The 17090-nt window shown below is 40.4% G+C and overlaps 1 protein-coding gene across 1 annotated transcript; it reads right to left on the bottom strand.

The window, feature by feature from the left end:
• Window positions 1-637: 637 nt before the first annotated feature.
• Window positions 638-12026, bottom strand: LOC104604058 (protein KINESIN LIGHT CHAIN-RELATED 1-like). Its single transcript, XM_010268290.3, has 3 exons — window positions 11070-12026; window positions 7834-8742; window positions 638-1110 (listed from the first exon to the last, which is right to left on the bottom strand). The coding sequence occupies exons 1-3, from the start codon at window positions 11738-11740 to the stop codon at window positions 876-878; spliced, it is 1815 nt and encodes a 604-aa protein (XP_010266592.1). The 5' UTR covers window positions 11741-12026; the 3' UTR covers window positions 638-875.
• Between the last annotated feature and the right edge of the window lie 5064 nt (window positions 12027-17090).

Raw genomic sequence — 17090 nt, 5'->3', positions numbered from 1 at the left:
AGGAAAGAGCCAGAGAAAATACATGTGAATAATCAACAATATGCTTGTGCAAAAGTCACTGATTGAAATAGAAACAATCCAATAACATTAATTAAAAGAAAAAAACAGTGAGCAACGATGACAAGCGAAGAAGCAGAATCTCGGTAGTGTCGGCAACAGAGTGGAGGAGGATGAAACAGCAACAATGGAGGAGAATCAATGATGGAACCGATGACTAGATCAAGCAGAGCAGCAATTGAGAGAACCAACGGCAGCAAGATGATGGAGTAGAAGAGGAGAAACACAGCTGTGATTTTTGGAGAAACAGAATGGAGTGGAGGAGAAACGCAGAGTCGACAGAGGTGATTTCTGGGAAAAATGTTGAAGAGACACTCTCAACCTTTATATGTTGCGGGGGGCAATTTTGAGATTTTAATCTATTTACCCTCCACTCGGGAAACCAACTTACCTGAGTGTCTAGGGAACTGAAACCCAAGAAAATTAAACTTACTGTGAATCCCATCGACCAAACTTCCCCCTTCACTTTACGAATCACGAACATGGCCTCAAGGGTACAGGCAATATGTTTTCTTCCTTTCTTTGATAAGATGTGCAATATGTATTCACTTTTAGATAAAAAAGAAAATATATAAGTATGTAAAGAAACAATCTTAATTCGTAAAGATTTATTCAGTCGACTTATCATGACTTCTTTTGTGTAGTGAACACTTACAATAATCACAATGCAAATATTTAAAGAACAATTGGAAAATTAAACAAATGCAGATTAGAAGCTCAAGAAACAAGCCATCAATTCACAAGTTGACCCTTTACATATTCTTCTTCTATATTACAGAGAGCGACATGTATGCGTAGACTTATAAACAAATTCCTCGTCAACTTTTGAAGCCTAAGCCAGACCACCTCCTTGTTACCTCTTTCCTCATCCTCTGGGAGGTGGTATCAAAGAGGTTAACGAGTGATTTTGCTTTTCGGTTCCTGGACCTGCCTGCTTCTTTCAGGAGTTCCGCTAGCCTTTTCTTCTCATCCTCAACATCAGGGTTTGCTGTCCCAAGTTTTTCTTCTCTTGCCTTAAGAATGTATTCCAGAACCTCAATTGCATCTTCTACCCTGTAATAAAACCACATGAAAGATTAACGGAGCTGAGCTGATCCAAACTCCAACAGAAAAGTTATTTGGTTTTAGCAGTATTCACTTCTCAAGCATTTAAATACATAAGGGCATACCTACACAGTGAGCTACATCAACAAGCCTCAGCATTCAGAACCTCAGCAAACAAAATGGAAATACCCAAAAAGTATCTATAACCCAGCCTTCAGCAAACAAGTTAAAGACTAACCCAATGTATATGTCTATATTATGTCAGTTAAACTTCAGGATATGATTCAGATTCCTTCCTTGAACATCCTTCCTTTGAAGCATTAAAATGAAAAGTGAAAAAAAAAATGATGACACACTTAAAAAACTTGCATATGATCATTCAGATTCCTTCCTTGAACATCCTTTCTGTCTTGCAGTAGGGTTCCATAGCATCTATAACACTTCCCTGGTGACATAAAAAACTTGCAAAATACCCCTATGAAAAAGCCAACTGAAATCTCGGTAACAAACTCGAGGCACACTTAAAGAGATTAAAAGCTTCAATTCATTTTGAAAGCATTAGAAAGATTTCAATCCCTTACCTGGTCAAGTTGACAAACCTTCTACAAGGTGTTATCATTTGTTCATCTCATGTCTGCAGATTAACTTGTTTATAATTTATACTTGAAGCTGAATCTATTTTTTGAAGTGTTTTTCCCTTAGGTTATGTTTGGTTTGAAGGAAAATGCAGGGAAAGGAAGGGAAAAGTAGGGAAACCTTTACAAACATTGTATAGGTTTTCCCGTCTTTCCCTTCCTTTCCCTACCTTTTCCTTCAAACCAAACATAGCCTTAAAGTTTGCTTTAGATTAAAGCAAGATATCATCACCATCATCATCATCTAAGTCTTATCCCAACCATATGAGGTCGGCTATTAAATGAAGATATGAAAAACTTAATGAACTATGGTTGTTTGATGTAGGATGGGAAAGAGAAAAATCCTACTTGAGTATTGAACTTGGTGAGAAGATAAGGGAGAACTAAGGACCTGAGTAATGAGAAAAGGAGATTCAGATCTGAATAAATAAGAGGAAGAGAGGAAAGATAACACCTTTAGAAGAAGAGAAAGAAGATACTTATAACCAAACTTCAAAATAAACTCTTGTTTCATTCATTCATTATCTTTAATTCAATTACAACGACCCCATTTATGGACCAACCATAACTTAGGGGATCAGATCGCCCTTTAATAGATTCCAATTTCAACCAACAAACTCCTGAAACAAATGCCAATTACTTTAAGTGCTCTTTTGTGAGGGCTGAGATGAACATTCAGCTAAGCTGGTTCAGCTGCTTTCGAGGTGCTCTGGATAAGTTATCCAAGGAGGCTGAAGCTTGCAAATAAGATACAGGGTTACAGTCCTCAGAATATTTCATGGGAGAGAACCAACAGAAGCAGCAGGGTTGTAATAAAAAGTTCTGGACCCAGAGGAACCCCCCATGAAAACTTGAAGCTGCTTCAACATTGATGCCAACAACTTACAACTGACATGCAACAGTAACTAACAAGTAAATGCCAACTTCCAAATAAAATCAATTTTTTTATCAGTAAATAGAAAGGATATCACCATATTTAATACAAGAGTATGTAGAACATTTCTTGTGCAGAGGACACCATCTACAACACTAATAAGTGATCTTTTGCAAGCTGATAGGTTCAAAAGAGCTAGGATCAGGGCATGACAAACACTAATTGAAGTAATAAAAATGGTTTGAGGCCCTATAATATAACAATGAATATGACAGCTATTGTAAAGAGTGAAAAATAGCAAAGAAATCAAGGTGAGGAGAAAGAACACATTGCGTGGACAAATTTCAGTGTTGCCAGATCCCCCCCACCCACCTTCCTGATGTGGCTCAAGTTCGATATCTCCAGCTTTGTCTCTCAGCAACAGTCTAGCGTGACCAGTCACCTAGCAGGAGTAGAAGCCTCTGCTTCCAGTAGCCAAAGAACAGGGGATTACCCCACCGGAAAAGTCACTAAGATCAACTTTCCCAACTATTCCGGTGGATATCCCATTCCTTGGATCTTCCGAGCAGAAATATATTTTGAATACCACGAAACTCCCGCACACCAGCGTGTCTCCATCGCCTCCATTCATCTAGAAGGAGACATGATTCTATGGCTCCAATGGTATTGCTGGAATCATCCCCAGGTAACTTGGGTGGAGTTCACCGAAGCTTTGTGCATCTGCTTTGGGCCGACGACGTTCATGGACTACGACGAGCTGATTATTCCGGTTGAAGCAGACTTGAACGGTAGCAGAGTACCAGCTCGATTTCAAGCGGATGGCGACCAGGGTACACGGCTGGCCGGAGAAAGCCTTAATAGGATGTTTTGTGGGAGGTCTCAGAGAGGATATCCGTCTGGAGGTGAGGTTCTCCGTCCGGCGACTATCATGGCTGCAGTGGAACCGGCTGGTGATCATCAGAAACCCATATTGCCCCGGCCTGCTATGCCTTTCAAACATCTCTCATGGGCTGAGATGCAAGCCCGATGCGAGAAAGGCCTTTCTTATAACTGTGATAATAAGTTTGGACCGAGCCATAAATGCCGGGTCCAGCGGGTGTTTCTCCTACAGACAGAGGAAGAGCCGGAAGAGACAAACACAGAGCACTTGACTGACTGTGAACTGATTCCAGACGGGCCAGAACCTGATGGGGCCGAGATCTCCTTACATGCCCTCATGGGCCTCAACTCTCTTCAGCCCATGCACGTAGAAGGAAGATTAATGGGCCGGACCGTGATGATTTTGATTGATAGTGGCTCTACCTTGAATTTCATCACTTGCCGATTGGCTAAGCAGCTAGGTATGACCATACAACCCACTCCTCTCTTTTCAATCCATGTGGCTAATGGGAGTCAAATGTTGTGTAATGTTGTATGTAAGAAGGAGAAAATCCTCATACAAGGCCATAATTTTGTGGTGGATCTCCACCCATTGGATTTCTCGGGGGCTGATATTATTTTGGGGGTTCATTGGTTGCATGGCCTGGGCCCTTCTCTATGTGATTGGGCCAAAATGACAATGGATTTTCACCAGGATGGCCAATCTTGTCATTTACAAGGGTTGCGGCCCCCTAGTCCACAAAGTGACACTTTAGCCTCCATGATACGGGCCTCCAAGGATGCTGGCCAACCCATATTTATGCACTTAGGCATTCGGCCCATAGTCCCAATTCTGGACAACCAAGGCCGTGTTCACCCCACTGAAACCCAACACAGGGCCTTACAGTTGATACTCGATCAGTTTGGCGATGTATTCAAGGAGCCGAACCAATTACCTCCACCCCGGGCTCGTTATCATCAGATACCTCTCTTACCCGGTTCTAATCCGGCCAATGTGAGGCCATATAGATACCCTTACTTTCAGAAGCTGGAAATTGAGAAGGCAGTGAGAGAACTATTGGAAAAAGGGCATATACAGACTAGCACCAGCCCTTTTTCATCTCCTGTACTCTTAGTAAAGAAGAAGGATGGTAGTTGGCGCTTTTGCGTAGATTACCGGGCCTTAAACCAGATTACTGTGAAGGACAAGTTTCCTATACCCCTCATTGACGAACTACTGGATGAGTTAGGAGAGGCACGAGTGTTCTCCAAATTAGACCTACGGTCCGGGTATCATCAAATTCGGGTCCACCAAGCTGACATCCACAAGATGGCCTTTAGGACCCATGATGGCCATTATGAGTTCTTGGTTATGCCTTTTGGACTCACAAACGCCCCCTCCACCTTTCAAGCCCTCATGAATGACATCTTCAGGCCATTTCTAAGGCAATTTATTCTGGTTTTTTTCGATGATATTCTGGTGTACAGTAGGGATTGGGACACACATATGGAACATCTTAAACTCACCCTCATAACTCTGAAAGGGCACCAGTTACATGCCAAAATGACAAAGTGTTCCTTTGGACAAGGATAAATTCAGTACCTAGACCATGTGGTTGCAGCAGGTTGTGTCATGGCAGACCCAGAAAAGGTAGACGCCATTTAGAAGTGGCCCAAGCCCACTACTGTAAAAGCTCTGTGGGGCTTTCCTGGGCTTACCAGATATTATAGGTGCTTCATTAAGGGGTATGGGCTTATGGATGCCCCACTAACGCGTCTATTAAAGAAGGATTCCCTCAGTTGGACTGATGAAGCCCAACGGGCTTTTGAAGACTTGAAGATAGCAGTTTCCATTCCTCCAGTCCTCACTCTTCCAGACTTCTCTCAGCCCTTTGAAATAGAATGTGATGTATTGGGTGTAGGAGTAGGGGCCGTCTTGATGTAGAAAGGGCAAACCATTGCTTATTTCATCAAGGCTCTCTCAGTAGCTCACCAAAGTCAGTCCACTTATGTCAAAGAAATGATGGTTGTGGTAATGGCAGTGCAAAAGTGGTGTGCATACCTATTGGGACGCCAATTTGTTATTAGGTCAGACCAAGGAAGTTTGAAGTATATAGCAGAGCAAAGGGTGCACACCCCAGAGCAGCAAAAATGGCTTAGTAAACTGATGGGCTTTGACTACCTCATAGAATATAAGCCGGGGCCCGCAAACAAAGTAGCTGATGCCTTGTCACAAGTAGAAGAGTTAGCCTATTTGACCTGCTCTCAGCCCAGCTTCCCTTTGTTTGAAGCTATACGACAAGAAGCTAGATCTGATCTGTAGTTGAATGTCATTAGAGATAAGTGGAGGCGAGACCCTTCACAAGTTGTTGGTTACCAAGTTGTGGGGCCTGATCTTTTCTTTAGGGGTCGGTTTGTTGTTGCCCAGAATTCGGCCCACAAAGCTGAACTACTAAGGTTGTTTCATGACTCCGCCTTGGGAGGGCACTTAGGGGTGCTACAGACCATAAAGCGGCTCAACAGCCATTATCACTAGGTAGGAATGCGTAAGGATGTATTACAATATGTATCCGAATGCCAAACCTACCAACAGCAGAAATACTCGTTACAGTCTCCCACTGGCCTTCTACAACCTCTCAAGATTCCAGATCAAGTGTGGGAAGACCCTTCCATGGACTTCATCACGGGTCTTCCTCGTTCTGTAGGAAAGGAGGTTATCATGGTAGTGGTTGACCATCTCACCAAGTACAACCATTTCTCTACATTACCTCAACCTTACACCACAGCGATGGTGGGTGACATCTTCATCCGGGACGTCGCGAAGCTGCATGGAACCCCAAGATCCATTGTCTCAGATCAGGACCCTGCTTTCCTGAGTTCATTCTGGAAGGAATATTTTCAGTTGCAAGGAACCCAACTGCACCCCTGCACGAGTTATCACCTGCAGGCTGATGGGCAGACTGAAGTTCTTAATCGTTGCTTGGAAGCCTACCTTAGATGTTTCATAAGGGAAAAGCCCTGACAGTGGGCTCATTGGCTTCCGTGGGCAGAATATTGATACAATTCGACTTATCAATCGGCTACTGGAATGACACCCTTCAAGGCTCTTTATGGCAGAGAACCTCCTCCCATATTACCTTATGAGTATGGGTCATCCAAGGTGGTAGAAGTAGAGACCGTCTACTTGCGAGAGACAAGATTCTTAAATTGCTTAAGTCCAACTTGACAAAAGCCCAACAACGAATGAAGGTCCGCTATGACACTCACCACCGCTTGTTAGAATTTCAGGTGGGTGACTTCGTTTACCTTAAGCTCCAACCTTACCGCCAGATCTTAGTGGTAAGACGGGCTTGGCACAAGTTAGCACCCAGGTATTATGGGCCTTATAAGGTTCTGGAGAGAGTGGGCCCTGTTGCTTATCGGTTGGACCTCCCTGCAACCTCAAAGCTTCATCCAGTGTTTCACATCTCACTTCTTAAGAAGGCGGTGGGAAATCATACACCTGTCTCACCCAACTTACCCCAATTCACTGAAGAAGGGGGCATTAACACGAAGCCTATCAGAATTGTGGATTTTTGTTGGGTTCGACGAGGTGATCAGGTTGTGCCAGAAGCCAAGGTAGACCTTGAGGGCAAGGTCAATGCTAAGGGGGGAGGAATTGTTGGGACCCAAACATTCCCTTAGAACCCAACTATAGGTGTGGAGCAGGCCACCACCAAGCAACATTTCACTAGAAGACAGAGAGGCTAGCGTGACACGCGACAGAGCCTCCCAGAGTTAGTTATATTGCCACCAGAAGATATTCTCTTCATGATTGCATACATGTAGGCCAGCTAATATAAGGCCCTAATCATGTAATAAGTGGCGTGAATGAATACCCCTTTCATCTCTCTCTCTGTGTCATCTTCTTCCTACCTTTCCCTCCCATCTTCTGTTTCAGGAGGTTAAGCCACCCTCGAAGGGGCTTCCGAGGTGAGCGGTAACTCATCAGAGTGGAATGGCGAAACAGGATTTATGTAGCCCAACCTCTTACAAGTGTGCATAACATTACTTGCACAAATTGATTGGTAAGACATCTATTTCACAAGTAAAGTATAAGCCCATACCTAATAGACACTAATTGGTTCTGATACATGAAGGATGCATTGCATAGGTTAGGTTTCAGCAAATGGAGGCTTCTTTTTCTTGTTTAGCAGCTCAAACATGACCTCAAAAGAGAAATCTTTGTGGTAACCCTCACATAATGCAATTTGGAAATGGATAAACAATTATTATTTCACTTTTTTTATTGCTTCTTTTCTTTTGAAGTGAAGAATGAATGCTTGAAGGAAGAAATCGGAAGAACATTAAAAGAAAGATACTTACCTCCCCATGGCGTCATATGTTGCTGCAAGGTTGCTATATACACCAAGGGTATCTGGATGGTAAGGGCCACACTCCTGCTCCAGTATTCCTCTTGCTTCTTCAAACAGCTCAGCTGCCTCATCTATCTTGTACAGTTGTACACAAGCCAGTCCCATCTGGTTCAACACAATCCCAAAAAAAGATGATTTCCTCTCTCCGCTGGCTCTAAGCTTGGTCACAGCACTCTCAAAAGAGCTACGAGCCTCTTCATGCCTTCCAACCATGTAAAACATCACACCCATCTGTGCTTCTATCCCAGCAATTGTGCTTCGCTGCCCTGGTGTGTCTTCTAACAAGTTCATTGCCTTCTGCAAGAGCTTTAATGCCTCGTCAGGCTCATTAACAGCTTCATAGATGGCTGAGACTTCAGTCAGCCCACTAGAGATCTCCTCTGCTGTGGTTCCAGGCACAGGTTTTGTGTATATCCTCAGGGCACTCTCACAGTAAGATTTGGACTCCCTTATCTTGCCCGTCTTGTAGTAGAGGTCAGCCAGACGGACGAAGACGGAAGCAACTGAAGGGTGGTTGTCACCCTTGGTGGATTTGAAAACTGTCAGGGCCTTCTGGTAGGAGAACACAGCCTCATCAAAGCGGCTAAGGGACATGTAAATGTCACCGATGCTAACATCGATAGCAGCAACCTCGTTGTCATTACCGTTAGCAATCATTGCCATACTGGCAAGAACGAGGTGCTCAAGTGCAGATTCATAATCACCCTTTGCCTCACAGACGAGGGCCATCAACCTGCGGTCAGCTGCTTCTTCAAGTGATGCTGGCTCACTGTGTTCTTGGTGGATGTCTAGGGTCTTCTTGCATAAATTTTCTGCTTCATCAAATTGCATTGCTTGAACATGGGCCTCAGCCAAGTACCTGCAAATTTCAAAATCAATTCCCTGGTGATACGAATTTCTGGTCTTCACATCAGAAGTGAATTGAATTAGAAACTAAAATAAAATGTAGCCATTCAGGTGATATGGGGAGTGCTGGACAGTGTATGCTAGACCTTTGTTAAAACAAAGATTTTTGATCTTTACAGCACAAGGTGATTAAACTGTGTTAATCATAAGATCAATACTTATTAATAAGAGATTGAATTATATGAATAAGAAGGCCTAACTAACCATTTTATGGTTCTACGTCCCACTTTATTGAAGCTTTCCACCTAGGCACCAAGAAAAGCTAAGGCTATTTTCAGATTCAGAGGCAGACGAAGGAAACATAGGAAGGAAGTGAAGAATCAACAGGTTTAGAATGATTAGATGCGCACTTCCCCACAGATGAAAAAATCTACCATAATGGCAGAAAATGGAGCAAAAATTCACTGTTCTCCTTCAATGGAGATTCATTTTCCAAGGCAAACAAAAAACCAAAATTTTATGCAGTTCAATTGTTCACTAAAAAAATGTTCTACCATTATCATTGCTGTTGTTATTTTCATCAAATAACCTTATTTCTCCTGCAGCAGAGTTTGCATTCCCATTGTTGTAAAAAAAGAGTTTCCAAAAGAAAGTAGATTTACTTGTGTAGATTATCAGAAATAAGCATTTTCAAATAGTAAGACTAATCCATTTGATATAATCTCATCCAATTTTAATTTTTAATGTGACAAAATACCCATCACATGCTAACCATCTCTCTCCCCCTGCCTCAAAAAAAAAAAAAAAAAGTTCTACAACTAATACCATTTGCCTATCCCAAAAACATCCAGATATTAAAGTTGTCTAATAGTCACGTAGAGCTAAACATTTATAATGATTCCCATTTAATGCACCAATAGCTAACACTGATATGTCCTCAATTCAACAATGTTACTTCGATGTGTCCTTTATAAGTAGGTTAGTGTAATTTTCCTCATTTGTAGAACAACCATTTTTAAGGGTATTTGGGTACATTAAAAGACACATCTATGAATAATAGAAGAACAATGTTACTTCAATGTGGTCGGTAGATTAGTAATTTTTCATTTTTTGCTTACCATTTAATGGAATCAATTTTGTAAGATTCAGACTGCTCATCAAACCAAGAAAGGCCACCATGACGTCATGGGTAAAGTGGTTAAAGTGGTTCAACCACTGGGTTGATCCGTCTGTGGTTTGATGGTTATTTTTTCCTCATTCAAGTGATTCATGTTCGAGTGTTGTAAATCACGTTTTTTCGTAGAATAGGCATAAAAGGAAAAAAAAGCTCAAAGTGTTGTGGCTTGATGGTAATATGCCCCTCTTTGTAAGTTGGAAGTTGGAAGTTTAATCCTTTTTTTTGGGTAATAGGTTATAAACGCTCAGATCAGGGGTAACCTCCCCCAAATTCTTATAGACCCCCAACTCGGGTGAAGGCAGGACTGATTCAGGTCTCCGCCACAATCAGTTAGAGACTTTACCAGCAGGCTAACTGGCTCCGTCTCTCCTTGCTATAATATTGCAATTTACGATGAAGTAGTGAGTGGTGACAGGGTGGGTCCTTATAAGTGTTAGCCATTTTTATCTTGTTTACATCTGCCTACATGTGGTTGGACTTGGGCTTCATCAGTTTTATCAAATTTCAAGGACATTGATTGAAACAAAAGATCCCAAAACAATGGGTCTTCCAAGAGGGCCTACATATAATAATGCTCAGACAGTGGGACTCTTCCACGCGATCACTGAGATATATAACACAATCTTAGAAAGAGAAATATTATATATGAGCAAGATTCCATCACGAGGCCAAAAAAAAGGTGCTTCCAGAGATGGTCTGATCACATCCGGCATACAAGCATCGGATCACGTGGCTCGTAGTGAATGAGTGAATTCCCATAAAACGGCGCACGTTAAATTTTAAGGAGAGTCATAACTAGCATGCGCTATATTGCCGGCGGGGGCATTTCGAGTCCCTCCTCCGGTGGAATGGTGGATGGCTGGATGCTCCACATCGTGGTGTAAGCAATCCTCGGTCAACAGTTCCCTCTAAAATTCATCCCAAAAACAACTGCACAAATAGACGCCACATGCAAACACAAACAAGGTAAGGGAACCCAATTATCCAATAGGGAGGGTCCGCCCTAACTTGAGCATGCAACATGTAAAACTAAGGCAGTAAGCAAGAAAAGAGAAGCCATCAAACGATGAGCAACAGTCGATCGTTTCCACTTTCCAGTAGAAGTAGAGTGTGCTAACGTGCACCAAGAGTAAAAGGAAATACTGCGGTGAATGACACTTTACCTACAAGTCTCTGCAACTCGCGGATCTGACTCTCCTAAGGTTTCAATTTGGATCTTCAACCCTGCACTGTAACAAGCAATGGAGCGATCGAGCTGCCCCAGCATCGAATGCGTATCGCCGAGCTGCATATACCCCGAAAACGCCGCGAGCGCATGATCCGATCCTCTCGCAACATCCGGGACCGCTATTGCCCGCTCAAGCACCGGGATCGCCTCCTCAAATTGTCCTAAACTGCAGTAAATCGCAGCAACAACGTGCAAACTCATGGCCAACTCCAATCTCGGTTCGCCCTCTCCTGCGCATCGCTCGAAGGATTTTGAAGCTCGGATCGCGAAGTCCAACGCCTTGTTTGCGCTGTCTCCGGACGCGATCGTGTCACGGGCGAGTTTCAGAAGAAAGGGCCCGAGATCAGGATTGTCGAGGGATGATTCGTCGAGTTTCGGCTTCTCTGGCGTTTTTTTCTTGCCAGAGCTCCGGTCCGGTGGCGAGGGTCTTCCCCGTGAAGTGGATGGAGATGGAGATGGGGCTCTCTTCGGGATCGGCGATTTGGTCTTGGGGTTTGGGGTCTCGGATCCCATGTCATGGTTCTGAACCTGGGGGTCGCCGTCGGGAACGAGAACTCGAAGCGATGGAGAGTCCTGTGGGGTTTTTACCGAAACCAGACCCGGCATTGAGACAGCTAATTCACAGATATTTTGAGAATTCTAAGTTTATTCGACAGTGTTTTATACACACAGATACAGAGTTGCAGAGCCGCCGAGGGTGAGAGAGAGAATCGGGATAATTACTTGCTACCACTCTGTATGGTTGCTTGCACTGGACTTCTCATGATCATATCAGACAGTGCGAATTTTTAATTTATTATTAGTTTTAAAATAAAAAAAGTGTGAAGAAGAAAATCATATTACTGATGTGCGGTTGGATTTCATGTCATCGGATACTCGGAGTTTTTCCTTTAGGAGATCGGGGCTCACCCTATCTATTTATTTATTTATTTTTTTTTTGTGAAAACGGGCTCACTCTAGTTGCCTATATATTTCTTTTCCTTCTCCTCGGCTGGAATATATTTTTGGGTTACATTACAAAAAAAATACCCTGCATTTTTGCCGTTAGACAAAAACCCCTTTCTCGTTAATTCAGTGACGAAAAGCATCAAATTATCAAAATACCTACTAACCTTTCTTTATTTTCTCTTTTCTGTCATTCTCTCAAAAAACCTAATCACCGAAAAATCCCTTCAGAGTCGGGATGTAGTAGGCACGTTTAGTAATCACAATGAATGAGCATATAATAGTTATATGACACATGTTTTAGTTAATGTGATTTTCATCTAAAACAATAAAATAATAGACAATTTTGATCTATGAGAATAAAAAAATTTAGATAAAAGGCCCATTAACTGAAATATATGTCACACAACTATTACATATTCACTCATTGTGCTTAACTAAGATGCTTAATACATCTGGACCCATTACTTTTCATTAGGGCATTTAAAAGGTTATTCCTTTAAAGGGAGAGGGGGTGGTTTGAAACGTAACTGTCAAATAAATGGGAGAGGGGGTGGTTTGAAAGTTCCTTACAGTTGTAGCATCATATTTAACATTGATATAAGATCTGTTTGCTTCGAGGGAATAGGACCCTGGAATCGAAATAGGAATGGGTCATTCCGTTTCCGGATGTTTGGTCGATCGGAATGGGAATGAGTAGGCGGAATGCCATTCCCATTCCTAATCCCCTCCTCCGCAATGCAATTCCCATTCCGCTATTTAGTTTTTTTTTTTCTTTTTGGACAAAAAACCCCTCCAATCCAACCTACGATTGAGTTGTTGTGAAAAGGAATAATCCCTTCAACCTCCATACTATTCGTTGTCGTTGCCGCTGTCAACCCCATCTCCGGTGAGGTAAAACCACTGCCAACCATCTTTCTCCTCCTCCTCCTTCCTCCAAATCAGCTACCACTCTTCTTGCTATCTGTGTCGTCTGCTCGAGCTTTTGCTTCTACTTCTGATTTGCTCCCTCTGCAACTACAACTCATCTGTTCGAACTTTTCTTGCTGTCTGCGTCGCTTGCTCGAGCTTTTTCTTCTGCTTCTGATCTGCTCCCTCTGCAACTGCAACTCATCTATTCGAGATTTTCTTGCTGTCTGTGTCATCTTCCTTCCCATTCCAAACAGATGCAATGCAGCACAGGTATTAGAAGAAACGTATACCAGAGAGAGAAGCTGTGTACGTTGAGCGTGCTTTATGTGTCAATGTGTGTACGAAGAAAAGCTCGCTGTTCTAAGAAGGCTACTCAATGCTCTCTCTCTCTCTCTAAACCCTTCTGATTCTTGTGGGTTTTTACTCCCCCTTTCTTCTTTTTTAGTGATATTGCCCCACCCAAATCCCTATGTCTGGTCTTATACATGCATCCCGAGCTTCCCCAGGCCTCTGTTCTCTCGTTTCACCCACTTTTAAAAGATTAGAAAAAACAAAGATAATAGAAATTGTTGTAATTTCTGCATTTTCTCTACAAATTTTCTATATATTTTTTTATAATTTCTGCTAACTTTGAGTATTTTCATGCATTTTTTATAAAATTATTATAGTTTTTATATTTTTCTGTAAAATTTCTACATTTTTTGTATTTTCATGTATTTTCTATTTTTTTTATTAGGGATAAAATTGAAAATCATGATTGATTCCAGTTCCAACCTCTTCATGAACCAAGTAGCATCAATCGAAATTGCTGTAACCATTCTAATTCCAAGGGATTTCCATTCCGATTTCAACCACAAATCAAACGGACCCATATTTGTCTATGATTGGGAGAGGGGGTTTAAACTTTAAACTCATCGCCTTCTTCCTGAAATCTGTGCCATTCACAATACCAACAATGCTAGTCTTCCGAATTATGTCATCGCCATGGCAAAGTCCCGGCGGAACAAGGCGCTATCGGCTGTGCAGGCATGAACCCACCATCTGGTTCCATCACCAGTCATCAGTTGCTGGTTGGCGTGAAGGATCCCCCTTCTCTGCACCAGGGTCTTGTTGTATATTGTTCCGAATCATTGTCCTGTTCCTTCATACAGAAGCTTTGCTCTTCTCGGTGTTACGACAACTGCCCCCAACATTGTTGATCTCTACTTCAATCTGGTTGCCGGAGAAGGCAAAGAACTAAAGATAACGTGTTTAATACTGTAAATTTGAAATATCTAATCAACTACTTTTAACTTTTTAAGTTTTAACCCCATGGCCCATACTCCACATTTAACTAAAGATAACGTGTTTAATACTGTACGAATTCCGGCATGACGAATACCCTTGCAATCGTTAAACCCTTTATTTTCACAAAATTACGAGAGTACCATTTCCTTGTCAGATATGCTGGCGCTTGGTGTTTAAACGTGTAGAACTGACCATACACGTAATGGATAAAAGGGCAATTTAGTAGTTTTCCAAGATAGAGTGGATAATTTAGGAATCTTATTTTACTTTAAAGAGAGCCTGACCTGAATTCTTCACACGCTGTCTTTCGGATGGGGGGTTGATCACCTAAGAAGTCTCCAGATTAGAGAATTAGTTTCATTTCTGGTATGACCCGTCTGTTAATTTTTGCAATGACATAAATACCCTCCGAATGGGACTGGTGTAGCACCCATATTTTATGCATTCAGGTTTAGAGTGCCCAGCCCATCAGATTTCACATCTGCACCCCAAAGGGGACGCTTCCCACAGCACGTCATCATTTCTCAATACATGACGGGATGTCCTGTGGGACGTTGTGGGGCACACATCTGAACTCAGCCCAATATCTATGATTTTGCCTTCACCCAATTCGGACTCGTTATAAATAAGGCATTTACAACGCATACCCACCTATTTTATATATAAAGCCCCATGTTCCAAACCCCATGCTGCTCTTTCTTTGTATGTTTGGTTTAAAGGTAGGGAAAAGAAGGGAAATGCAAGGAAACTTTTACAAACTTTGTATAGGTTTTCTTGCCTTTCCCTTCCTTTTCCTACTTTTTCCTTCAAACCAAACACAGCCTAAGTCTCTCTCCCCCCTTCCCATTACTCTCATTTTGCCAGTTTAACACCCACTCTTTCCTAACCAACCTATTTCATTAGGTCATGTGCCATGTCAGAGATCAACAAATGTCTAAGGAAACACGTAGGGGGTGTTCTTTTTTTTGGATTTTGAGAGGGGGAAAGTTGGTCAATGGGATTTTGGTTCCCATTGACCAAGAATCCCATGTTCATTTTTTAGATTTATGTGAGGACTAGGGAAAGTTTATTTTCCGGGGTATCACTTACCATCCATCTCCTAGGTGGGTATTTTCCACATAGGGAGAAAATTGCTAACACTTGAATGGGACAAAATGGCCCTTTTAATGATAGATTTTTATGGCTAAAATGGTCATTACCTTATTTACTTAGGAAATAAAAGAATATGAGTAAATGCACTTACTTGGGTAAGTGTTTCCCAAGTAATTGCATTTACTTGGGTAAATAACTTATCGAAAAGTGAACGGGGCTGTAACATATATATGGAATCCGTTAAATCAATGTCATGGATACAAGGAACCGTAATTTTACATCAATGAAGTATATTATGAATGGAAAGAGAACGAACGTTGGTAGGATTCATAATCATCTTCCCATTTTCACAATCTGAACTTTAACAACCAATACATCCAATACAAGCCGTATCGTATCGTATATTTTAAAAACCAATACATGATATGCATGGAAATCGGGCGTTTTGTCTTTTTTTTTTATGTGTATTAGGGGTGTATCAAGGGTGTATCGGGGCGTATCGATAGCGTGTTGACGAAAAAGATATGGCCAAAAACTAAAAAAAAATTAAAGGGGGAAAGCAAGCTTCTTTTCCCCGAAATAAGCATTCTTTCACCCCCAAATGACTCAAACTCCAAACTTCATTCCTAGAGTGCTAGATTTGCAAAGTTTTGCGAGAAACAAGTGTGAATTGTTAATTTTTTTTTAAGATTTTTCAAATTTTGAAAAATTATAGCAAAAATAGGTATTTTTTTAATCTTTTATAATATCTTGTGATTTCTTTTTTTTTCTTGAATGTTTAAATTTATGTTGATCTACATTTCTTACATTCAAAATCACAATTTTTTTGTGCTATTAGTAGATTTATGGAAATTTCATGAAGATATTTGGGGAAAATATAAATTAACAAAAATTTTGAAAATGTAAGTTTTTTCTTTGCCTAGAAAGACTAAATATGTTTTAGATCTATGGACTTATTTATCATATCCATAGAGCAATTGAAATTTCTTCTTTAATATTTTTATATTTTGAAAATTAAAAAAATAAACAATAATTAATTATATTTTATCATTTGATCATAACAATTAAATATATTATAATTCTATGGATGATCTATCATATCCATAGACCAATTGAAATTTCTTCTTTAATAATTATTCTTTTTAATTTTTTTTAGAAATAAAAAATAAAAAATAATAATTAATTAATTAATTATATTTTATCATTTGATCACAATAATTGAATATATTATAATTTTATTGATGATCTATCATATCCATAATTGAAATTTCTTCTTTAATAACTATTTTTTACTATATTATATAATGTTTATTTATTTTTTATAATTTTTGGAAACTAATAATAAATAATAATTATTTAAACAATAAATAATTATTAATTATATTTTCACATAGAAGTTGTACTAATGTAATATATAAATTAACAAAAATTTTGAAAATGTAAGTTTTTTCTTTGCCTAGAAACACTAATTATGTTTTAGATCTATGGACTTATCTATCATATCCATAGAGCAATTGAAATTTCTTCTTTAATATTTTTATATTTTGAAAATTAAAAAAATAAACAATAATTAATTATATTTTATCATTTGATCATAACAATTGAATATATTATAATTCTATGGATGATCTATCATATCCATAGACCAATTTAACTTTCTTCTTTAATAATTATTCTTTTTTATTTTTTTAGAATTAAAAAATAATAATTAATTATTTAA

The sequence above is a fragment of the Nelumbo nucifera genome, chromosome 3, assembly GCF_055504915.1.
Source record: "Nelumbo nucifera cultivar China Antique chromosome 3, China Antique-T2T, whole genome shotgun sequence".
In the NCBI taxonomy this organism is placed as follows: Eukaryota; Viridiplantae; Streptophyta; class Magnoliopsida; order Proteales; family Nelumbonaceae; genus Nelumbo; species Nelumbo nucifera.
The sequence above is the reverse complement of the archived record's forward strand: the minus strand, read 5'-3'. Positions and strand labels throughout refer to the sequence as shown.